We start from the raw sequence: 25,258 nt of genomic DNA, 5'->3' as shown, positions 1-25,258 counted from the left end.
CACATCGTTCTTTTTCACAAAATTCTGCGACATTTACTGAGCATCATCTCTGTAACTTGGGGATACAGGTGAACCAGATAGGGCCTTATTTTCATGGAGCTTATGGGAAAACATTGGAACAGGAGCAAGACAGGTAAGCAAAGAGGAAAGACTGGAGGGGTTAGAGCACAACACCTCTTTGGGTGGAAGGAGGATCATTTTCAGATAAGGAGCTGCCTAACTCAGAATTTGACCTCCTCCTGTGAATCACTGACTTCACTAATGGCCTGCTCTCCTCACAAGGAGACAACTTTGACTCAGATGAAGACCAGTCCCTTTCTGCAGTTTCCTTTAACACAGCAAGATAGCCAGCACTTCCAGGTGAAATCTCCCTTAAGACTAGCAGAGAATTGGAACTTTTTCTGTTACTTTCTTCAGAGCTATATCGACATATCTGGACAAGTGATAAAAAACAATAGCTATTATGGTCTACGGTGTGCCAGCCACCGTTTAAGGGCTTTATGTATGTTAACTTTGGAGATGGGTGCCGTTTTCCAGGTGAGGGAACTGAGACTTGGGGGAAATTAAGTCAGGGTCACACAGCCAGAAAGTGGCCACTAGGATCTCAACCAAGGCAGTGTGGCTTCAGAGTTTGTGCTCACAAGTGCTGTCTGTAGTGCCATTCAAATAAAAAAGGTCACATGCCACAAGCTAGGCTGATTCCCAGCACCTTCCCCCAAAAGAATGTAAAGGGAAAAACCAGGACACTGCTATCAGCAACTCTTTATCCAGTTTTTCATGGAGACAACGGTTGACCTGTTTGGACAATGGACATTACAGTGATTGATTGGCAGGATGCATGACACGCTGGGCTTGAAAAGGGACTGTTTTTATGGCACCCCACTTTTTACCAGCAGAGCTCTGAAAAAGGCAATAATTAGAATCATGCAAAAGCATAATTAAGTTTCTGACATTAAGCAGCAGTAAAGAATTGTACCAGACTCAAAGTGATCTATCCAAAAACAGGTGTCCTCTGGCCCCCAGCCAATAAGGTGCTTGCCATTGTCTCCATCTGCACCCCCAGCCCTAGCCTCTGGTCATACCTCTGCCAGGAAAATCCTTCACCTTGCCCTCAGTTGGCCTGGAAAATTCAGACGTGCCTTTAAGTCTACTTTTTTTTTTTCTAGACAGTCTCACTCTGTCACCCAGTCTGGAGTGCAGTGGTGCAATCTCGGTTCACTGCAACCTCCACCTCCTGGGTTCAAGTGATTCTCCTGCCTCAGCCTCCTAAGTAGCTGGGATTACAGGTGTCTACCACCACGCCTGGCTAATTTTTGTATTTTTAGTAGAGACGGGGATTGGCCATGTTGGACAGGCTGGTCTCAAACTCCTGACCTCAGGTGATCTGCCCACCTTGGCCTCCTAAAGTGCTGGGATTACAGGCGTGAGCCACCATGCCCGGCCAAGTCTACTTTGATAAGTGTCCTCGTTCATTATGTGTTGCCATAAAGGAGTGACTGAGGCTGGGTAAAGAAAAAGGTTTATTTGACTCAATCCTGATGACTAGAAAGTTCAGGATTGGGATCTGTATCTGGCGAGGGTCTCAGGCTGCTTCCGCTCGGGAGCCCAAGTATGCAGAGACCACAGGGTGAGAGAGGAAGCAAGGGGGTCAGAGGAGGTGCCAGGTCTTTTTAACAACCAGCTCTTGGAACTAAGAGTGAAAAAACTCACTTATCCCCCAGGAAGGGCATTAATCTTTTCATGAGGAATCCATACCCATGAGCCAAACACCTCCCCCCATTAGGCCCACCTCCAACATTGGGGATCAAATGTCAACATGAGGTTTAAGGGACAAATAGCCAAACCACTGCAATAGGCTTCCCCTGGCCTCCCTGGCCCTCAGGTAGGCGGGCCCTCCTTTAAAAACCTTACCCTGCTTCAGCAGAGAGCACAACTCTGGCCTCAGAAAAATCTGGAATCAGGGGCAAATGGAATCATCAGGCACTAGGAGAGGGTGCTCTGTTTGACTCAGGGGCAAGAGCAAATCCTAAAGCTGAGCAGGGGCTCTGGAACTCTTTGGTGGGAACATCTCCAGCTTCAGCCACAACCCAGGGGAACAGGCCTCAGCCCCTAGAACTCCTGCAAAGAGGCTCCTTCCACCAACAAACACTTGGTGCTGCCTACCTCTGTGCCTACTCCGAACAGTGCCAGAGCTTTGGCAGTGAGTGAAAAGTGGTCCCTGCCTTGAGGAGCTCACCCTAAGGTCTAGAGACGATGTGGAGGCAGTAAACCTGGCCAACAGTGACTCGATGGGGATGATCTTGCCTAATGATTAAACACTGGGGCTCTGGAGTTCAAACCCTGGCTCTGCCATCTACCAGTTACATACTTTGAACTTAGCCTTTGAGCCTCACTTTCCTCACCTGTGAAATAAGCAGGCCCCTAGTACAGGGCCTGGCACACAGAGGTTCTCCCAAGATGGCATCTCTGGTTTCATCAGGACTCCTCCAGGGTCAACACCTTTCATGTTACAGATGCTATAGTTTGACACATCTATTACAAGAGTTTTTCAGCAGATGGAAGAAAGCATTTTGAGGAAGGGGTGACTTCTTCTACTTTCCCCACAGCCATGGTATGGGCTATGAGCAGCCTTGATTTTTTTTTTTTTTTTGAGACAGGGTCTCACTGTGTTGCCCAGGCTGGAGTGCAGTGGCATGATCATAGCTCACGGCAGCCTCGAACTCAAGTGATCCTCCCATCTCAGCCTCCCAAGTAGCTGGGACTATAGGCTCATGCCACCATACCCAGCTAATTATTTACTTTTTTTTGTAGAGACAGGGTTCTCAGTATGTTGCTCAGGCTGGTCTCAAACTCCTGGACTCAAGTGATCCTCCTGCCTCAGCCTCCCAAATTGCTAGGATTACAGGTGTGAGCCACTGCACTCAGCCTTGTCATTCTTTTCTTTGAATAAATGTGACTTTTGAGGCAAAAAAAAAAAAAAAAAGGAACAATGAACATTTAAGACACTTTTTTTCTTTGGGTGGGGGTGCGCTCTTGCCCCAGATGCCATCTGTTCTCTCAAAAAACATTTATCCATTTCTCCTGATCCCAGCTGAATTCCTCTGAGAATGATTCAAAAGGCCATACTGTGTCAGTCAGTCCTATTTGCTGGGCCAAATCAGGAGGAGATTTTTAAAATAATTTTTCTAAAACTTGGGATTGTTTTGCCTGGGATGCTGGCATAAGTGGAATGTCCAGAGATGACCAGCAGGGGAGGCCAGGCTGTCCCCAGAGCTGAGGAAGTCACTGTCTCTGTCCATCTGCAGCCGTGGCATGTAAGGACAGCTCTCTTGTTGGTGATGGGGAGCCACTGAGGTAAGCAGGAGAAAGGCCTTTAGTAACAAGCTGCATGGCCAGGTGCAGTGGCTCATGCCTGTAATCCCAGCACTTTGGGAGGCCAAGTGGGGGTGGATCACTTGAAATCAGGAATTTGAGACCAGCCTGGCCAACATGGTGAAACCCCATCTCTACTAAAATACAAAATTAGCTGGGTGTGGTTGTGCACGCCTGTAATCCCAGCTACTCAGGAGGCTAAGGCAGGAGAATGCCTTGAACCCAGGAAGCAGAGGTTGCAGACAGCCGAGATTGTGCCACTGCACTCCAGCCTGGGTGACAGAGAGAGACTCCATCCAAAAAAAAAAAAAGCTGCAAATGCCACTGAGAGAAGGCACGTTAATAAGAACAATGCTACTAACTTTTACTGAGCACTTACTCTATTAGGCTGTTTTTGCATTGCTATGAAGAAATACGTGAGTCTGGGTAATTAAAGAAAATAGGTTTGATTGGGGCTGGGCACGGTGGCTCACGCCTGTAATCCCAGCACTTTGGGAGGCTGAGGCGGGTGGATCACGAGGTCAGGAGATCAAGACCATCCTGGCTAACACAGTGAAACCCCGTCTCTATTAAAAATACAAAAAAATTAGCCAGGCGTGGTGGCGGGCACCTGTAGTCCCAGCTACTCGGGAGGCTGAGGCAGGAGAATGCCGTGAACCCAGGAGGTGGAGCTTGCAGTGAGCTGAGATCAGCCACTGCACTCCAGCCTGGGCTACAAAGTGGAAAAGAAAAAGAAAAGAAAAGAAAATAGTTTTGATTGGCTCCCAGTTCTGCAGGCTGTACAGGCATGGTGCTGACATCTGCTCAGCTTCTGGGGAGGCCTCAGTAAGCTTACAATTGTGTGAAAGGTGAAGTGGAAGCAAGCATATCACATGCCAAAAGCAGGAACAAGGTCAATGCCCTCTGAGGGGAGGTGCCACACACTTTCAAACAACCAGATCACTGTGAACTCAGAGCAAGAACTCGCCGATCACCAAGGGGATGGCACCAGGCCATTAATGAGGGATCTACCCCATGATCCAAATATCTCCCACCAGGCCCCACCTCCAGCACTGGAGATCACATTTCAACATGAGATCTGGGCGGGTGGGGGGGACACACAGCCAAACCATATCACTTACTATATGCTAGGTCAGTGGTCCCCAATGTTTTTGGCACCAGGGACTGGCTTTGTGGAAGAGAATTTGTCCGTGGTGTGAGGGGTTAAGGGGGATGGTTTTGGGATGAAACTGTTCCACCTCAGATCATCAGGCATTAGATTTTCATAAGGAGTGCACAACCTAAATCCCCCGCACATGCAGTTCACAATAGGGGGTTCACACTCCTAAGAGAATCTAATGGTGATCTGACAGGAGGCAGAGCTCAGGTGGTAACGTCCATGGCCTGGGGGTTGGGGACCCCTGTGCTAGGTGCTCTTCTCTACACTTTATGTATTTTAACTTATTCGATTTTTTTTTTTTTTTTTTTTTGAGATGGAGTTGCGCTGTCACCCAGGCTGGAGTACAGTGGCATGATCTCGGCTCACTGCAACTTCTGCCGCTCAGGTTCAAGTGATTCTCCTGCCTGAGCCTCCCGAATAGCTGGGATTATAGGCACCCACCACCACACCTGGCTAATTTTTGCATTTTTAGTGGACACAGGGTTTCACCATATTGGCCAGGCTGGTCTCAAACTCCTGGCCTCAAGCGATCCACCTGCCTTGGACCCTCAAAGTGCTGGGATTACAGGCATGAGCCACCAGGCCCAGCCAACTTACTTGATTTTTACAACACCCTAAGAGGTAGCTGTTACTCTTCTCTCTCTCTTTTATTTATTTTAGAGACAGGGTCTCACTTGTCACCCAAGTGACAAGTCTCAGCTACTCGGAGGGGGCAGTGGTGCAATCGTGACTCACTGCAGCCGTAAACTCCCAGGCTCAAGCAATCCTCCCTCAGACTCCTGAGTAGCTGGGATTACAGGCAGGTACCACTAAACACCCAGCTATATCCCCTCTTGTAGAAGAGGAAACTGAGATACAAAAAGTTGAAGTGCCCAGGCTCATAACAGCCGGGAGAAGCTGAGCTAGGACAGAAACCAGACTGCTCAGGCTCCAAAGCCCAGGTCCTCCCACCACAATACATTACCCGACCCCGTGAAACACCCTCCCAGCCATCCCTGCAGGCTCCTTATTAAACAGCCTCATTATAAAAGCCTCCTGGGAGCAGGTTTGAGTGGGAGGGAGAGGCAGAGAGCCCAAGTTCTTTGGGAGCCCAAGGTGAGGTGAGGCAAAGAGAGAGAAGCTGGTGCTCTGCCAACACAACCAGGCAGCTTCCCAGAATGGGCCAGAGGCGTGGAGAGGGGCTGTGGGGCAGAGGTGCCTGAAGAAAGGGGCTAGACAGTCAGTCCCAGCCAGAGAATGGCATGGAGAAGAGGAAGGGGAGCCCCTTTCTCAACCTCATAGATTCTAGATTAGCTCCTCTGGCCCAGCAGGGCTACAGAAATCTGAGGATCCCTGCCAGCCAATCCTCTTCTCCCCAGCAAGAGTTTCCCTGGTGCCCTCCAGTGGGCAAAGGACAGGACAGGATCACCCTCTGCCACCCCCATCCTCCACCTTCATCTCGATCTCATGGGATTGCTACAACACCCAGGCAACAGAGGGTGAAGGAGTCAGGCTCTCATACTCCATTACAAATGGGAAGACTCAGCCCGGGCATGGTGGCTCACGCCTGTAATCCCAGAACTTTGGGAGGCCGAGGCAGGTGGATCACTTCAAGTCAGGAGTTTGAGACCAGCCTGGCCAACGTGGTGAAACCCTGTTGCTACTAAAAATACAAAAATTAGCTGGGCATGGTGGTGCGTGCCTGTAATCCCAGCTATTCACAAGGCTGGGGCAGGATTGTTTGAACCTGGGAGGCAGAGGTTGCAGTGAGGTGAGATCGCGCCACTGCACTCCAGTGCACTCCAGCCTGGGCAACAGAGTGAGACTCCATCTCAATAAGAAAAACAAAAAGCAAACAAACAAACAAACAAAAACAAATGGGAAGACTGAGAACTAGAGAGGGAATGTGGCTCCCAGAGGTGGCCCAGAGCCAGGGCAGAGCCCTGAGAATAAGGACACCCCCATGAGCTGGGGCCACAGGAGTAGGACCCTGGCTCCTGTATCCCAACTCTGTCTCCAGCCCAGGGCTCCCCGCCTGGGTGTCCCCCAGCTTGATCAAACCCACTATTCTCACAACCAAACATCTCATCTTCTACCCAAACTGGCTCCATCTCCAGTCTGTCAGTTTCCATGACTGAAACCCCCCACTCAAGTTGATGCTTGAGCCCAAACCTTGGCACCTCCCAATGCCTCCTTCCCCCTTCCCCTTGTGCCACCTGTCACCACGTCTGTAGATTCTGACTCCTGAATAACTGTGACTCTGCACACCTTTTTCCCTACAACATCTGCCTTAATCCAACAGTTTGCCTCGGACGTTCCCCACACCAAACGTGCTTCCCACTCTGTATTCAGGGTGATCCTTGTTAAAGCAATATGATCCTTTCACTCCCCTGTTTGAAACCACCTCTCCCCACGCCAACCTAATCTGATCCCCAAAACCTTCCACCTACATCTCCCATTGCCCCCTATGCCATCATATTCCAGCCACACTGGATTACATTCCATTCCCTGAACACAACGGTATGTCAGGTCAGCCTCTTATTGGCTCTTGAAAGCTGAATTGTGGCCGGGCGCGGTGGCTCATGCCTGTAATCCCAGCACTTTGGGAGGCGGAGGCGGGCGGATCACAAGGTCAGGAGATGGAGACCATCCTGGCTAACACGGTGAAACCCCATCTCTATTAAAAATGCAAAAAATTAGCCGGGCGTGGTGGCGGGCGCCTGAAGTCCCAGTTACTTGGGAGGCTGAGGCAGGAGAATGACGTGAACCTGGGAGGCAGAGCTTGCAGTGAGCCAAGATCGCGCCACTGCACTCCAGCCTGGGCAACAGAGCGAGATTTCGTCTCAAAAAAAAAAAAAAAAAAAAAGCTGAATTGTGCAAGCCAGTTGTTGGACACAACCATTATTAAAAATTAAATTGTCGTTGGGCGTGGTGGCTCACGCCTGTAATCCCAGCATTTTGGGAGGTCGAAGCAGGTGGATCACTTTAGGTCAGGAGTTTGAGACTAGCCTGGCCAACATGGTGAAATCCCATCTCTACTAAAAATAGAAAACTTAGTTGGGCATGGTGGCACGTGCCTGTAATCCCAGCTACTCAGGAGGCTGAGGCAGGAGAATTGCTTGAACCCGGGAGGTGGAGGTTACAGTGAGCCAGGATCGTACCACTGCACGCCAGGGTGGGCAACAGAGCAAGACTCTGGTGCAAAAAGAAAAAAAATTAAATTGTATAAAATTACAATTAAATAAATTGTATAAATAATAAAGACAATAGGCCGGGCTCAGTGGCTCGCACCTGTAATCCCAGCACTTTGGGAGGCCGAGGCGGGCGGATCACAAGGTCAGGAGTTCCAGACCAGCCTGACCAACATGATAAAGCCCCGTCTCTACTAAAAATACAAAAATTTGCCAGGCATGGTGGCGTGCGCCTATAATACCAGCTACTCAGGAGGCTGAGGCAGGAGAATCACTTGAACCCGGGAGGTGGAGGTTGCAGTGAGCCAAGATTGCACCACTGCACTACAGCCTGGGCGACAGAGTGAGACTGCGTCTCAAAAAAATAATAAATAAGTAATAAAGACGATAAATACTCAAAACTCATCACTTACTAATTAGTTTACTACAATTTACTTTTTTTTTTTTTTTTTGAGACAGGGTTTCACTTCCGTTGCCCAGATGAGTACAGTGGTGAGATCTTGGCTTACTGCAGGCTTGACCTCCCTGGGCTCAGGTGATCCTCCCACCTCAGCCTGGCATCCCTGGTGCCACTCTGTCAGGCTAAATCTTTTTTTTTAGTAGACAGGGTCTTACTATGTTACCCAGGCTAGTCTCAAACTCCTGAGCTCAAGCGATCTGCAGGCGTTGGCCTCCCAAAATGCTGGATTACAGGTGTGAGCCACTGTGCCCAGCCAGTAGTGTGTTATTTACTGCCTATCTCTTCCAGGACAGCACTTGGTGGTGTTACATTGATAGCCTGAAATCAGCCATCGTGAGAGTATTTACACTACAAATCAACAAACATTATACATCAGAGGTTTTATTGATTTGTTGACTGTCTAGACCAGGGATGAGCAAACTACAAGCAAATCTGGCTTACCACCTGTTTTTGTAAATAAAGTTTTATTGGAACACAGCCACATTCATGCATTTACTTCTTGTCTAATGCTGTTTATCCTCTACACTGGCAGAGTTGGGTAACTGCAATAAGATCATATGGCATCCAAAGCCTAAGACATTTACCACTTCATGGAAGGAGTTTGCTGACCTCTAGCCTGGATTTAAGAAAACACTGGAGGGGCCAGGCACGGTGGCTCATGCCTGTAATCCCAGCACTTTGGGAGGCCAAGGCAGGCAGATTACTTGAGGTCAGGAGTTCGAGACCAGCCTGGCCAACATGGTGAAATCCTGTCTCTACTAAAAATACAAAGATTTGCTGGGCGTCAGATTTGCTGGGCGTCAGGGCAGGTGCCTGTAATCCTAGCTACTTGGGAGGCTGAGGCAGGAGAATTGCTTGAACCTGGGAGGCAGAGGTTGCAGCGAGCCAAGATTGCGCCACTGCACTCTAGCCTGGGCAACACAGTGAAACTCAGTTTTTGTTTTTGTTTTTTTTTTTTGAGACGGAGTCTCGCTCTGTCTCCCAGGTGGGAGTGCAGTGGCGCAATCTTGGCTCACTGCAAGCTCCGCCTCCCGGGTTCACGCCATTATCCTGCCTCAGCCTCCCGCGTAGCTGGGACTACAGGCGCCTGCCATCACGCCCAGCTAATTTTTTTGTATTTTTAGTAGAGACGGGGTTTCACCGTGTTAGCCAGGATGGTCTCGATCTCCTGACCTCGTGATCCACCCACCTTGGCCTCCCAAAGTGCTGGGATTACAGGCGTGAGCTACCGCGCCCGGCCGAAACTCAGTTTTTTTAAAAAAAGAAAAGAGGCTGGGCTTGGTGGTTCACGCCTGTAATCTCAGCACTTTGGGAGCACAAGGCAGGTGGATCACCTGAGGTCAGGAGTTCAAGACCAGCCCAGCCAACATGGCGAAACCCCGACTCTACTACAAATACAAGAATTAGCAGGTCGTGGTGGTGGGCACCTGTAATCCCAGCTACTTGGGAGGCTGAGGCAGGAGAATTGCTTGAACCCGGGAGGTGGAGGTTGCAGCAAGCCGAGACTGCATCATTGTACTCCAGCCTGGGTAACAAGAGCAAAACTCCGTCAAAAAAAAAAGCAAAAAGAAAAGGAGGGAAGGAAGGAAGGAAGGGAGGGACAGACAGACAAGACAAGAGCGCCAAGCATGGTGATTTATGCCTGTAATCCCAGCATCCTAGGAGGCTGAGATAAGAGGATCGCTTGAGCTCAGGAGTTTCACACCAGCCTGGTCAACATAGTGAGACCCAGTCTTTACAAAAACAAGGTTTAAAAATTAGCCAGGTGTGATGGTGCATACCTGTAGTACCAGCTACTTGGGAGGCTAAAGGGGGAGGGAGAATTGCTTGAGCCCAGGAGTTTGAGGTTACAGACAGTGGTGAAGGAAAATTCTCCCAGTGGGTGGAACTTTGGGGCAATACATCTGTGGATGCTTTCTGTGGAGGAAAGGTGGCCTAAGGTACAGATTTACATGGACTGGTGAGCAGCATCTGATAGGCTGGCCAGCTGCAGAGACTTGGAAAGAGCACAACTGGCAATCCGATGGCCTAGGAGACAGGACTGTGGCCAGCTTCTCAAAATAGTCACAGGGTGGGAAGATTCCCATATGAAGTGCCCATCAGAGAGCCATCGGTGCAGCAGCCCTCGGTGATGAGATGGGATGACTCATGCTGTAGATTGTGTCAGCCTCTTTACCTGGCCAGACCCATGCTTTCTCAATGGTCCCATACAGAGTGCTCCACCACCAGATGTCTGCGTGTGCTAGAAAATGGCTGTGCTCAATTGGCCCGGCGCAGTGGCTCACACCTGTAATCCCAGCACTTTGGGAGGCCGAGGCAGACGGATCACTTGAGGTCAGGAGATGGAGACCATCTTGGCTAACACGGTGAAATCCCGTCTCTACCAAAAAAATACAAAAAAATTAGCTAGGCCTGGTGGCGGGCACCTGTAGTCCCAGCTACTCGGGAGGCTGAGGCAGGAGAATCCCTTGAACCTGGGAGGTGGAGGTTGCGGTGAGCCGAGATCGTGTCACTGCACTCTAGCCTGGGCGACAGAACGAAACTCTGTCTCAAAAAAAAAAAAAAAAAAAAAAAGAAAGAAAAGAAAAGAAAATGGCTGTGCTCAGGCCAGGCGCAGTAGCTCATGCCTATAATCCCAGCTACTCGGGAGGCTGAGGCAGGAGAACTTGAACCTGGGAGGCAGAGGTTGCAGTGAGCCAAGATCGCATCATTGCATTCCAGCCTGGGCAACAAAAGTGAAACTCTATCTCAAAAAGGAAAAAAAAAAAGAATGCCTTGTCTATGTTTTTATACAGTGCTTTTAATTCATTTCAGTTTTTCTAAGTTTTTTTTTTTTTTTTCCGAGACAGAGTCTTGCTCTGTCACCCAGGCTGGAGTGCGGTGGCACGATCTTGGCTTACTATAACCTCCACCTTCTGGGATCAAGCAGTTCTCAGGTCTCAGCCTCCTCAATAGCTGGGACTACAGGCTCCCACCACCATGCCCAGCTGCATTTTGTTTTTGTTTTTGTATTTTTAGTAGAGCTAGGGTTTTGCTATGTTGGCCAGGCTGGTCTCAGATTACTAGCTTCAAGCGATTCACCTGCCTCGGCCTCCCAAAGTTCTAGGATTATAGGCATGAGCCACCATGCCGGCTTTTCTTTTAGTTTTTAAAATTAAAAACAAATATATTGCCAGTCTTGGTGGCTCACGCCTGTAATCCCAGCACTGTTGCCCAGGCTGGAGTGCAGTGGCACCATGTCGGCTCACTGCAACCTCCGCCTCCCAGGATCGAGCGATTCTCCCACCTTGGCCTCCCAAGTAGCTGAGATTAGAGGCACCCGCCACCACACCCAGCTAATTTTTGTATTTTTAGTAGAGACAGGGTTTCACCATGTTGGCCAGACTTGTCTCGAACTCCTGACCTCAGGTGATCCTCCTGCCTCAGCCTCCCAAAGTTCTGGGATTACAGTCGTGAGCCACCACGCCCAGCCTGCCTGGCCACATTTTTTAAATTTTATTTTATATATTTTTTTGAGACGGAGTCTCGCTCTGTCACCCAGGCTGGAGTGCAGTGGCGCCATCTCGGCTCACTGCAAGCTCCGCCTCCCGGGTTCACGCCATTCTCCTGCCTCAGCCTCCCAAGTAACTGGGACTACAGGTGCCCGCCACCACGCCCGGCTAATTTTTTGCATTTTTAGTAGAGATGGGGTTTCACCGTGTTAGCCAGGATGGTCTTGATCTCCTGACCTCCTGATCCACCCGCCTCGGCCTCCCAAAGTGCTGGGATTACAGGCATGAGCCACTGAGCCCAGCCTGCCTGGCCAGTTTTTAAAACATTTTCAAGTGAGCGAGTCTTTGTTGAATAAAGGCAAACGTTTTGCTCCATTATTACTTTTCATCTCCAAGAGTTTCTGACACCAGTGCCTCTCTGTGAAGAAAGCAGTGTGTTGTGACAACATCAGGTTTTTGTTTGTGGTTTTGTTTCTTTCCAATCCAAGAACAGTAAAAATTCTTATGGAGCTAACCACTGAGTTGAACCATCAGTATAAATGCCAAGGTAGTTCTTCCAAGACAGACTTTTGATGATTCCTGATATGAAATGACATTAAATCTATCTTGGCTTTTTGTTTGTTTGGAAAAGCTGAAACATTTTCTCGATGATCATGCTGACCATTTACAGATCTTACTAGTGCTATGGCATGGTAAGCAGTCACCATTTTATTGGTGAAATAAGTTGACTCATCAGCCAGGATAAAGATCATGTTATGGCCGGGTGTGGTGGCTCACGCCTGTAATCCCAGCACTTTGGGAGGCTGAGGCGGGCGGATCATGAGGTCAGGAGATCAAGACCATCCTGGCTAACATGGTGAAACCCCATCTCTACTAAATATACAAAAAATTAGCCGGGCGTGGTGGCGGGCTTCTGTAGTCCCAGCTACTCGGGAGGCCGAGGCAGGAGAATGGCGTGAACCCAGGAGGCGGCATTGCAGTGAGCCAAGATCGCGCCACTGCACTCCAGCCTGGGCGACAGAGGGAGACTCTGTCTCAAAAAAAAAAAAAAAAAAAAAGCAAGTTGTTTTTCAGTTTATCATCAAGAAAACAAAAATGAAAACCTGTTCAGTATCAGAGATCATGTCATCAACATGTGAGGTTGTTGTTCTCTCTCAGGGTAGAGTCTTCTCTTTTTCTTTCTTTCTTTTTTTTTTTTTTGAGGTGGAGTTTCGCTCTTGTTGGAATGGTGTGATCTCAGCTCACTGCAATCTCCGCCTCCTGGGCTCAAGCAATTCTCATGCCTCAGCCTCCCAAGTTCCCAAGCAGCTGGGACTACAGGCGCACACCACCACATCCAGCTAATTTTTTGTATTTTAGTAGAGACAGGGTTTCACCATGTTGCCCAGGCTGGTCTCAAACTCCTGAGCTCAGGTGATCCACCCGCCTTGGCCTCCCAAAGTGCTGGGATTACAGGTGTGAGCCACCATGCCCAGCCCACACAAATTGTTTCTTTGTCTGCTGCTGGCAACAGATAGTGAGCTCCTTAAAACAGGAGCCGTGTCTCTTTCATCACTGGGAACCCAGCAGCCACTATGGACATGGCTCTGACCAAGCACTCAAGAAGCTGAGACCCATAAGCTTCCAGAAGAGCTGCGCTGTGCACATATGAATTCAGCATACAGGGCAAGCTCTGCAGTGGATTCCAGGAGGAAGACAGGACAGCATGAAGGTTACAGATACAGACTTGGAGTGAGATAGCACTGACGGTAAGTTTTCATTCATCAAGCAACTCATTTATATTCTCTGAGCCATAGCACCTTTGTCTGTCAAATGGGGATAAACAATATCTACCATGTGGGGCTATTGTGAGGATTAAATTTAATGTGTATGGGCCGGGCACGGTGGCGCATGCCTGTAATCCCAGCACTTTGGGTTGTCGAGGCGGGCAGATCGTTTGAGATCAGGAGTTCGAGACCAGCCTGACCAACAGGGTGAAACCCCATCTCTACTAAAAATACAAAAGAAGTTAGCTGGGCGTAGTGGTGCACGCCTGTACTTTCAGCTACTTGGGAGACTGAGGCAGGAGAATTGCTTGAATTCAGGAGGTGGAGATTGCTGTGAGCTGAGACCATGCCACTGCACTCCACCCTAGGCGACAGAGCAAGACTGTGTCTCAAAAAAAAAAAAAAAGAAAGAAAGAAAACAAAATGTGTATGAAGCAATCCTCAATAAATGATGGCTGATAGTTTAATTTTGGTAATAACCCTAAAGGGGGGTTCCAAGATCAAGAAGAGAATAATAATGCCAATTAACATGTATTGGCCAGGCATGGTGGCTCACACCTGAAATCCCAGCACTTAGGGAGTGCGAGGTGGGTGGATCATTTGAGGTCAGGAGTTCGAGAGCAGCCTCGTCAACACGGTGAAACCCCGTCTCTACTAAAAATACAAAAATTAGCTGGGTGTGGTGTGCACCTGTAGTCCCAGCTACTAGGAAAGCTGAGGCAGGAGAATTGCCTGAACCCAGGAGGCAGAAATTGCAGTGAGCCAAGATTGCACCCCGGCACTCCAGCCTAGTGACAGAGTAAGACTCTGTCTCAAAAAAAAAAAAATTAGCCGGGGTGGGGTATGGTGGTGGGTGGCTGTAATCCCAGCTACTCAGGGGGCTAAGGCAGGAGGCTCACTTGAACCCGGGAGGCAGAGATTGCCATGAGTGGAGATCATGCCGCTACACTCCAGCCTGGGTGACAGTGAGACTGTCTCAAAAAACAAAAACAAAAACAAAAAAAACATGGGCTGGGCGCAGTGGCTCACACCTGTAATCCCAACACTTTGGAAGGGCAAGGCAGGCGGATCACGAGGTCAGGAGATCAAGACCATTCTGGCTAACATGGTGAAACCCCGTCTCTACTAAAAATAGAAAAAGTTAGCCGGGCGTGGTGGTGGGCGCCTGTAGTCCCAGCTACTTGGGAGGCTGAGGCAGGAAAATGGCATGAAGCTGGGAGGTGGAGGTTGCAGTGAGTCAAGATCGTGCCACTGCACTCCAGCCTGGGCGACAGAGCGAGACTCCATCTCAAAAACAAACAAAGAAACAAACAACAACAACAATAACAACAAAAACCATGTATTATGCTGTTAATATAAGGCTTACATATCTTAACTTTTTTGATCCTGTGGGCTAGGTATTATTATTCCCATTTTACAGAGGAAGAAACTGAGGCACGGGAAAGTTCAGCAACAAGCCCAAGGTCACACACCTACTTATGAGGGAGTCAGGCAGTCTTCACCCCAGAGCCAGCTAATCTCTAGATGGGACTGAAGACTGGACCACTTGGACCATTTTCTTTCCAACAACAGGGCTAAAGTAGCTGATGAAGCCATGGCGCCCCCATGGACTTCTTTGTCCAGCTTTGACAGTGACCTGTGAGGTCACCTTGGTCTAGTCCTTCCCTTTTCTTGACCTCGGTTTCCTCATTTACAATGAAGGAGTTTGACACAATAATTCTTGATTCCGAACTATAGCCCAGGAAGAGGCATTTGGGAATGAGGCCCTGGCCTGCTGGTGACATCATAGAGGGGAGAGTTCCATGAGAATAGTCAGGCCTTTCTGGAAGCCCAGTGCCACAGTCTGCACTGAGCTTGGCTCAGGAAAGAAGGGAAATCCAGGTGGGGCCTGTTGGGCCCAGGTCTTGAGCTCTTTTGGCTCCAGAGTTCCCAGCACAGTCATGGATCAAAACTCAGTGCCTGAAAAGGCTCAGAATGAGGCAGACACCAATAACGCAGACAGGTTCTTTCGCTCTCACTCATCACCCCCACACCACAGGCCAGGCCACAGCAGAGCTCTCCAACATTACGAGTTGCACCATCACGGCGTGCCCCACCAACGTGGTGAATCTCACCACCCTCCGGAGTTCCAAGACTTCCACGACCAAGCCTTGTCCTCCCATGTCCACCAATCTCACCACCACAGCGAGGCACGGAATCACGGCAGAGCCCATGGCCCCACAGGCTTTGGTCTGGCTCCCTCTCAAGGCGCCGTCCCCTCCCACCGTTCCTACGGTGAGGACTACCATGATGAGCTCCAACGTGATGGCAGGAGGCATCATGATGGGTCCCAATACAGTGGGTTCCATCAGCAGAGTGACTCCCATTACCATAGGGGGTCTCACCATGGCAGACCCCAATATCTCGGTGAGAATTTATCCCACTATTCCTCTGGCGTGCCCCACCACGGTGAGGCTTCCCACCATGGTGGGTCCTACCTCCCCCATGGACCCAATCCCTACAGTGAGTCCTTCCACCACAGCGAGGCTTCCCACCTTAGCGGGCTCCAACACGATGAGTCCCAGCATCACCAAGTCCCCCACCGTGGCTGGCCCCACCATCACCAAGTCCACCACCATGGCAGGTCCCGTCATCATGAAGCCCACCAGCATGGAAAGTCTCCTCATCACGGAGAGACCATTTCCCCTCATTCCTCTGTGGGGTCCTACCAGCGTGGGATATCTGACTATCACAGCGAGTACCACCAAGGTGATCACCACCCCAGTGAGTACCACCATGGCGAGCATCCCCACCACACACAGCACCACTACCACCGGACCCACCGGCACCGAGACTACCATCAGCACCGAGACCACCACGGCGCCTATCAGTCCAGTTACCTCCACGGCGACTACGTCCAGAGCACTTCCCAACTCTCTATCCCACACATGTCCCGGAGCCTGATTCACGATGCCCCCGGCCCTGCTGCTTCTCGTACAGGAGTCTTCCCCTATCACGTAGCACACCCACGGGGCTCGGCTCACAGCATGACTCGGTCCTCCAGCACAATCCGCTCACGTGTCACCCACATGTCCAAAAAAGTCCATACCCAGGATATCTCCACCAAACATTCAGAAGACTGGGGCAAAGAAGAAGGGCAATTTCAGAAACGCAAAAGTGAGTCTTTGCTGGGCCCCCCAGGCCAACTCCTGCTGCCTGGCGCAGGATCCAGACCTGATCTCGGCCCCGCACTGTCCTTCCGCAGATCGTAAGGCCCTACCCTCCTGCACAGGTCCCCCACTGGCTATTCACTCTCCTGACTGTTCATGGTCCCATCTTTTATTCCTTGAATTATGCACCTCTTTAGGCCATGAGGTGTTTGTTCATTCAGTCACTGCCTTATTTATTCATATGTCCACCAGTCAAACATTGATACTCATCCAATGTGGGTGTGTGGCCTGCCTGGGCCATGGCAGCATGGGGAAAAATTCAACACAGTCGCTGCCCTCGAGGGGCCCAAGACTAGGGGTGGTCACTTAGCTGACCACAGATCATCCTGTGCTCGGGGCCTGCCCTCAGAACATTTACCACGGTGGATCCTATCTGTCCAGATTTCTCCCACTCACCTGTGAGCTGCTTGAGAACAGAGATTAGGAACTAATGCCTGAATGAGGGCCTTATTGGAGGGCAAGGAGGGACCATGGCCTTTAGCTCATACGCCACCAAACTTTCTTCCTAGTAGTTCAATAAACATGACAACAGGCCAGGCGCGGTGACTCACGCCTGTAATCTCAGCACTTTGGGAGGCCGAGGTGGGTGGATCGCTTGAGGTCAGGAGTTCAAGACCAGCCTGGCCAACATGGTGAGATCCCATCTTTACCAAAAAAATACAAAAATTAGCTGGGCGTGGTGGTGCAACCCTGTAATCCCAGCTACTTGGGAGGCTGAGGCAGGAGAATCGCTTGAACCCAGGAGGCTGAGGTTGCAGTGAGCCGAGATCGTGCCACTGCACTCCAGCCGGGGTGACAGTGCAAGACTCTGTAGAAAAAAAAAAAACAAAAAACAAACAAATAGGCTGGGTGCGATGGCTCACATCGGTAATCCTAACATTTTGGGAGTCCAAGGTGGGTAGATTGCTTGAGGTCAGGAGTTGGAGACCAGCCCGGCCAATATGGCAAAACCCTGTCTCTACCAAAAAAATACAAAAATTAGCCGGGTGTGGTGGTGCGTGCCTGTAATCCTGGCTACACAGGAGGGTGAGGCAGGAGAATCTCTTGAAGCTGGGAGGCGGAGGTTGTAGTGAGCCGAGATCACGATACTGCACTCCAGCCTGGGCAACAGAGCGAGACTCCATCTCAGAAAACAACAACAACAACAAACAAAATATGACAACAGTCTCAGGAACAAGCAGAGAGGGGCAAGTGTGTTATTAAATGGGGACAGGAAAGGCAGCCCAGAGGAGGGAACATTTCATCAGGACCTGAAAGGGAGAGGATAAGTTTACCAAGAGGATGGGATGATGAGGAGGGTGGGTTTTCCATATGTAAGTTGCCACGTGAGCAAAGAAAGGCATGGAGGCATAGGAGTGGGAGCCCTCAGGATCCCCAGAAGCCAACTGCAAATCCCCAACAGGCTGGCCCCTGCCACAGAAGGCACAGGACCAGCCTGTTGGGGATTTGCTGGCCAGGCTGGTCTCGAACTCCTGGCCTCCAGTGATCCGCCTGCCTCAACCTCCCAAAGTGCTGGGATTACAGGTGTGAGCCATTGCTTCCAGCCACAATTATGCCCATTTTAAAGACAACAAAACTGAGACATAGAGCAGTAGTGAAGTCGCGCAGCTGCTTACGCAGAGCTGGAGAGAGCCTGGGAATCCGGGCTTGTGTGAGGCTCATGCTGAGGAGAGAGAGGGCACTGGGTGCTGGGGACAGCCCTGAGCGCACCCCTGTGTCCCTGCAGAGTGGTACTTCATGGCCTTGGACTCCATATTCTTCTGCATCTACGTGGTGGAAGCCCTGGAGGCCAGGAGTTCGAGACCAGCCTGGCCAACATGTTGAAACCTTGTTTCTACCAAAAATACAAAAATTAGCCGGGCGTGGTGGCAGGCACCTGCAGTCCCAGCTACTTGGGAGGCTGAGGCACGAGAGTTGCTTGAACCCGGGAGGCAGAGGGCCAGCAAGCAGGCAGGAGTGACCATGGACGCTGAGCCAGGCTGGGGGGTGCCTGGGACCTCGTGTCCCCTCTTGCACACACTTGACTTTCTGGCCCTGTTCCTTTCAGCCGGCCGGCTCCAGCGGACCCGCAAGAAGGGACACTCTACCAATCTCTTCCAGTGGCTGTGGGAAAAGCTAACCTTCCTCATTCAGGGCTTCCGGGAAATGATCCGGAACCTGACCCAATCCTTGGCCTTTGAAACTTTCATCTTCTTCGTCGTCTGCCTCAACACCGTCATGCTGGTGGCCCAGACCTTCGCTGAAGTCGAGATCCGGGGCGGTAAGAGCCAGGGAGTCCTGTTCCCATGGAGAAGCCACCGATGCTCTTCCAGGACCTCCGTGGGCCTGATCCAGTGCCGGGCGGTTTATAGGACTCAGCTCACTTGATCCTCACCCCTGGGAAGTAGATGGCCTTACCCAGTATTAGAGAGCGTCTCAGAAAGACCCCGCTGAGGCCGGCCCGAGACAGAAGGACCCGCTAGGCGGGAGGCGGTGCTGTTCGCGCCGCAGCCACTAGGGAGCGCATCTGCTCCAAATGTGCGGCTGAGGGCGGGCGGGCGCCTGGAGCCCGAGCTTCGCGGAAGGGCCGGGAGCCCGAGAAGGCCCTGGAGGGGCGAGGGTGGAAGGTCGGGGAAGGCTGGGCCCTCCAACGCCGTGGAGCAGGGTGAAGGACAGGAGCTGCCCGGCTCGCTGTCTCAGGCTCCATTCTAAGCACTTCGCTTGTGTTCATGCATTTAACGCTCACAACTCTATCAAGTGGACTTCAATTATCCCCATTTTATTTTATTTTATTTTAGACGGAGTCTGGCTCTGTCACCCAGGCTGGAGTGCAGTGGCGCGATCTCACTGCAACCTCCGCCTCCTGGGTTCAAGTGATTCTCCTGCCTCAGCCTCCCAAGTAGCTGGGACTACAGGTGCCCACCACCATGCCCAGCTAATTTTTGTATTTTTGGTAGAAACAGGGTTTCACCATGTTGGCCAGGCTGGTCTCGAACTCCTGGCCTCCAGTGATGCGCCCGCCTCAACCTCCCAATGTGCTGGGATTACAGGTGTGAGCCACTGCTCCTGGACACAATTATCCCCATTTTAAAGACAAGAAAACTGAGACACAGCAGTAGTGAAGTCGCGCAGCTGCTTACGCAGAGCCGGGGAAAGCCTGGGAATCTGGGCTTGTGTGAGGCTAATGCTGAGGAGAGAGAGGGCACTGGGTGCTGGGGACAGCTCTTGAGTGCACCCCTGTGTTCCTGCAGAGTGGTACTTCATGGCCTTGGACTGCATATTCTTCTGCATCTACGTGGTGGAAGCCCTGCTCAAGATCATTGCTCTGGGCCTCTCGTACTTCTTTGACTTCTGGAACAATTTGGGTGGGTGCGGCCGGGGCCAGGCTGCGTGTGTTTAGTCTGGGGGAGGCTCGGGACGAGAGAAGGATGGGGAAGGGGGCGCTGGCGTTGGGAGCCCGCCAGACTCAGGCACCCCGTGCCCTCAGACTTCTTCATTATGGCCATGGCCGTGCTGGACTTCTTGCTGATGCAGACCCACTCCTTCGCCATCTACCACCAAAGCCTCTTCCGGATCCTCAAGGTCTTCAAGAGCCTGCGGGCCCTGAGGGCAATCCGGGTCCTGCGGAGGCTCAGGTCAGTGGCCACGGCTCCCACCTGGGGTGGGGACTCCAAAGGAAGAGGGGACACAGACCGGGGCCCCCAAGAAATCCACTGTGACCTGCTCAAGGGATGGGGGCGCAGGAGGCTGCTGACCCCAGCCTGCTTCTGCCTTCTGTCATGCACTGGAATCAGCCCCTTCATTTTTCCAGAGAGGGGCCAGGACTCACCCAAGTCACCAACAAGTCAGGAGCCTCCTGCCTTCAGCGCCAGCTGTGGCTGCTGGGCAGAGACACACACCCCCGCCCCTCACCGATGACTCAGTCCCCGCTCCTTCTGCCCACAGCTTCCTGACCAGCGTCCAGGAAGTGACAGGGACCCTGGGCCAGTCCTTGCCGTCCATCGCAGCCATCCTCATCCTCATGTTTACCTGCCTCTGTATCCTGGTGCTGCAGGGGCTGGGGTGGGGGCCTGAGGGGCTGCGGTGAAAGGGGTGCGGGGAGCAGGGATGGGGCAGGACGAGGGGCGCTGGGGTGGGGATAGCACTGGAGAGCTGAGTTTGACCCTGAACAGCCAGTCCTCTTCTCCGCGGTCCTCCGGGCACTGTTCCGCAAATCTGACCCCAAGCGCTTCCAGAACATCTTCACCACCATCTTCACCCTCTTCACCTTGCTCACGCTGGATGACTGGTCCCTCATCTACATGGACAGCCGTGCCCAGGGTAGGGCAGGCCCCAGGCTGCAGGGAGGGCCGGGGATTGGTGGGGTGGACCGGCCAGGGCTCAGTGACCCCATCGGCAAAGTGGGGCTTCTGATGCCTGCATGTCGGGGTGTGGGAAGGGAGCAGGTCGTGGTTGGGGGTGGCGAGCACAGCCTGACTGTGCCCTCTGGCCTGCTCCCCCTAGGCGCCTGGTACATCATTCCCATCCTCATAATTTACATCATCATCCAGTACTTCATCTTCCTCAAGTGAGGACTCACCCCTGCTCTGCTGCCCAGCACCACCCGCACTTCCTCCTCTCCCCTGGGACCCTTACCCCAGCCCTCTCACCCTGGTCATGCCATGCTGAACCCACAAGAAGTACCGGGTGCCCCTCTCCTCTGGCCTCCTCGCTGAGGGCACACCCCTGTCCCTCTCCCCAGCCTGGTGATTACTGTCCTGGTGGATAGCTTCCAGACGGCGCTGTTCAAAGGCCTTGAGAAAGCGAAGCAGGAGGTACCGAGTGGGGTGGGACAGGTGGACCAGATCAGGAAGCTGGAGGAGTGAGGCCAGGGGCCTCCAGGGTTGAGCAGGCCTGGGACTCTGGCAGATCTGAGGCCTCTTCTTCCCAGAGGGCCGCCCGGATCCAAGAGAAGCTGCTGGAAGACTCACTGACGGAGCTCAGAGCTGCAGGTATGGGCCTGGCCCGCCCTGGCCCCACCTGCCCGTCCGCAGTGGGGGCCAGTCTCTCCATCCCCCTAACCTCCTTCCACAGTCACAGAATTCCAGACTCAGTTTTAGAGTTTTAGAATTTGAGACTCAGGAGGACTTTAGTCCAGAGGACCCTAGAACAATCCTCCCAAAGCCAGTTAAACTGCTTGTCAAGTCTTTTTTTTTTTTTTTTTTTTTTTTTTTTGAGATGGAGTCTTGCTCTGTCACACAGGCTGGAGTGCGGTGCTGCAATCTCTGCTCACTGCAACCTATGCTTCCCAGGCTCAAGCAATCCTTCCATCTCAGCCTCCTGAGTAGCTGAGACTGCAGGCATGCGCCAGCACACTCGCCTAATGTTGTTGTTGTTGTTGTTGTTGTTGTATTTTTTAGTAGAAATGGGGTTTCACCATGTTGGCCAGGCTGGTTTCAAACTTGAACTCCTGACCTCAGATGATCCTCCCACCTCAGCCTCCCAAAGTGCTGAGATTGCAGGTGTGAGCCACCACACCTGACTGTGCTTGTCAAATCTTAAAAGACCTACTTGGGGCCGGGCACGGTGGCTTATGCCTGTAATCCCAGCACTTTGGGAGGCTGAGACGGGCGGATCACCTGAGGTCAGCAGTTCAAGACCAGTCTGGCCAACATGGTGAAACCCTGTCTCTACTAAAAATACAAAAATTAGCTGGGCATGGTGGTGGGCACCAGTAATCACAGCTACTCGGGAGGTTGAGGCGGGAGAATCACTTGAACCCGGGAGGCAGAGGTTGCAATGAGCCAAGGTTGTGCCACTGCACTCCAGCCTGGGCGGCAGAGTGAGATTCCGTCTCAAAAAAAAAAAGAAAAAAAAGAAGTTCTAATTGGCCAGGCCTAAGTTACCTGTCCTTGAAGCTGGGAGGGGGTGGGGTGGGGTGGGGTGGGGCTAACTTCAGCCAGAGGACATGGACTGAAAGGGGGTATCCCTGAAGCTGGAGGTGGGGCTAACCTCAGCCAAAGGACATGGACTGAAAGGGGGTAGAAGTGATTTGTTCCTCAAGACAATTGGGGCACTTCTTCCAGAAGTGGGGTGGGTGCTAGACGGGCAAACAAAGGGAACTGCATCGTGCTGCATGCCCGGAGAAGCAACCTCCTGGAGCAGCCTGGCCAGAAACTCCATTAGCCCTTATCTTCCTGACACATGGGGTTCCTCTGCCTCCTCTCCAAATCCAGGCCTTGACCTCACCCTTCTTTCTCTACATCCAGAGCCCAAAGAGGTGGCGAGTGAAGGCACCATGCTGAAGCAGCTCATCGAGAAAAAGTTTGGGACCATGACAGAGAAGTGAGGAGACAGGAAGGGAGCGAGGCCTGGGGTCTGAGGGTGAGGCCTGGGGGCCTGGCTGGAGGGCTGGAGGGAAAGGGACATTGCCTGCCCCTCTAGAAGGGGATGGAGCGCTAAGGCTTGTGGATGAGCCTGTGGGTGCAACGAGGAGACCCTGGGTGGCTTCTGCACATCCAGAGGTGTGTGTGCCACCTGGCTAATCCCAGCAGCAGGGGTGCCACCCATTCCTTCACCCCAGAACCATCCCCAACCTTTGTCAAGTCTGGGCCCTGTGAGGGCTCCAGGGACCCAAAGAGGACACAGATTCAGCCCCTGCCCATGAGGACCCCACCTCTAAAGACCTGTGTTGGGCCATGGAGAATGAGTAGACTTCAGCCAAGTGGAGGGATAATGAGGCGGTTGGAGGAACAGCTTAGATCAAGGCCTGGAGGTCCGATGCTCAACCTCCATTCCTGTCTACTTGAGTGGCCAGCTGGGCCAGGACATCTGGGGACTCATGCTGTCCCCATGAGAAGGATCTCTGGGGAGCCAGGCCTGGGAGCACCAGGAGCCCTGCCCGAGCCTGGTAAACCCTCATGTATCTTTCTCTTTTTTTCTTTTTTCTTTTCTTTTTTTTTTTTTTTGAGACAGGGTCTCACTCTGTCACCCAGGCTGGAGTGCAGTGGCACCATCTAGGCTCACTGCAACCTCCGCCTCCTGGGTTCAAGCGATTCTCCCACCTCACCCTCCCGAGTAGCTGGGATTACAGGTGCATGTCACCACACCCAGCTATTTGTGTGTGTGTATATTTTTTTAGTAGAGACAGGGTTTCACCATGTTGGCCAGGCTGGTCTGGAACTCCTGACCTCAAATGATCCACCTGCCTTGACCTCCCAAAGTGTTGGGATTACAGGCATGAGCCACCGCGCCTGGCCTCTCACTTATCTTTCAAACTCAGCTCATTGACGCTGCCTCCAGAAGTCTTTCCAGGTCGCCAGCATCAGGCGAGGTTTCCCTCCTCTGGACCCCTCAGAACCCAATTTCATGCCTCAAAGTGTCAGCAGCTGTCTGGCTCTGAGGGCAAGCTGTCTCTCATTCATCTCCATCTCCTCGGAGTACCTTGCTGTGTTCATTGTTTCCAGTGTTCTTTGATGAATGGGTTGACAAGATGGCGGGGAGGGTGTGAATGGGACAATGGGTAATGTGGTGGGCAGATGAGTGGGTGGAGGGACAGGTGGGTGACTGACTACACAGCATGATGAAGGTGTCAATGGGTGGGTGGGGGGTGGCTACAGGGAAGAGCAGGTGGGTGGAGGGGGAGGTGAGTTGTGAGTGGCTGGAGGGCCGGATGGGTGAGTGACTGGATAAGGAGGTGGGTGGATGGATGGGCGGATGGTCGAGTGGGCGTATGGGGAGGAATGGGGCAGACGAATGGGTGGGTGGAGGGATGGGTGGTTAGGAAGATAAACAATTAAAGCCAGAAGCCTCTGCGCTACAGGCAGACTTGGGCTCTTTCTCATATCTGGAAAAGGAGACCTCCTGGAAATGCAGGTCTGCAGTCATATAAATTTTGTGGGGAGGAGGCAGGCAAGAAGAGCCTCTGGGTGGTTCTGGGGTGCAGTAGGCCCAGCCAGCAGGTCAGCCCAGCCCCTGTCTCTGCGACCCCCCCACCCACCCGCAGGCAGCAGGAGCTCCTGTTCCATTACCTGCAGCTGGTGGCAAGCGTGGAGCAGGAGCAGCAGAAGTTCCGCTCCCAGGCAGCCGTCATCGATGAGATTGTGGACACCACATTTGAGGTGAACCAGGCAGGAGCGGGAAGGGGCCGGCGAGGGGAACCCCAGGGGCTTGTAGCCAGAAATGGCTCCAAGTAACTCCCATGGGGATCGGGGAAGGCAAAGTCTGGCTCATTCACCCACCAGTGCCCCACTCACCCCTGCAGGCTGGAGAAGAGGACTTCAGGAATTGACCCCAGGAGGACACCAGATACAGACTTCAGCCCCTGGCAGTCTGCCCACCTGGGTGCACTGGGACGGGTCCCCAGATCTGCTGGAATGATTGTCCGGGCCCTGCAGAGTAGGGGCCCCAACAGAGTTTTTAAACCCCAGGAGGCTCCATGTCCTCACTGACTAGGCCAAGGCGCAGGGAAGGGAATTGGTGCGCACACACGAACGAGTGTGTGCCCGTGTTGCATGTGAAAGGAGCTGCTCTTGGATCCCCTCCAGCCCTACCAGCGCCCACATGCTAGCTCAGCCCAGCAGGGCATTAGCAGCAGCTGGAGGGATGAGGCAGAACGTGGGCTGAGCTCAGGTGCCGGCGGTGCCGGGAGGGCCGAGGAGGCAGTAACCCTGC

The 25,258-nt window shown here is 52.2% G+C and overlaps 1 protein-coding gene across 4 annotated transcripts; it reads left to right on the top strand.

Annotated features, from left to right (window-relative positions):
• Positions 1-15,140: 15,140 nt before the first annotated feature.
• On the top strand, positions 15,141-25,013 carry CATSPER1 (cation channel sperm associated 1). 4 transcript variants are annotated; one of them, XM_016921283.3, is made up of 12 exons: positions 15,141-16,574; positions 18,675-18,887; positions 19,858-19,971; positions 20,094-20,241; positions 20,552-20,643; positions 20,783-20,926; positions 21,110-21,173; positions 21,348-21,420; positions 21,537-21,597; positions 22,855-22,930; positions 24,591-24,705; positions 24,849-25,013. In XM_016921283.3, the coding sequence occupies exons 1-12, from the start codon at positions 15,221-15,223 to the stop codon at positions 24,873-24,875; spliced, it is 2,481 nt and encodes an 826-aa protein (XP_016776772.2). In that variant the 5' UTR covers positions 15,141-15,220; the 3' UTR covers positions 24,876-25,013. The 4 variants fall into 4 exon arrangements, 1 of the variants encoding a protein (XP_016776772.2); XR_010147568.1 differs by having other exon boundaries at positions 15,204-16,574; positions 22,855-22,969; XR_010147569.1 differs by lacking the exon at positions 21,110-21,173 and having other exon boundaries at positions 15,209-16,574.
• The last annotated feature ends 245 nt before the right edge of the window (positions 25,014-25,258 follow it).

The sequence above is a fragment of the Pan troglodytes genome, chromosome 9 (genome assembly GCF_028858775.2).
Source record: "Pan troglodytes isolate AG18354 chromosome 9, NHGRI_mPanTro3-v2.0_pri, whole genome shotgun sequence".
Lineage (NCBI taxonomy): Eukaryota > Metazoa > Chordata > Mammalia > Primates > Hominidae > Pan > Pan troglodytes.
Note: the sequence above shows the minus strand (reverse complement) of the source record. Positions and strands in the feature narration are given on the sequence as shown.

Excerpts from the sequence above, each read along its gene's own strand:
- CATSPER1 (XM_016921283.3), top strand. The coding sequence starts at position 15,221 with ATGAGAATAGTCAGGCCTTTCTGGAAGCCCAGTGCCACAGTCTGCACT. Across the intron at positions 16,575-18,674 it reads GCAATTTCAGAAACGCAAAA|CCGGCCGGCTCCAGCGGACC; the intron begins GTGAGTCTTTGC and ends TGTTCCTTTCAG. Across the intron at positions 20,927-21,109 it reads CATGGACAGCCGTGCCCAGG|GCGCCTGGTACATCATTCCC; the intron begins GTAGGGCAGGCC and ends TGCTCCCCCTAG.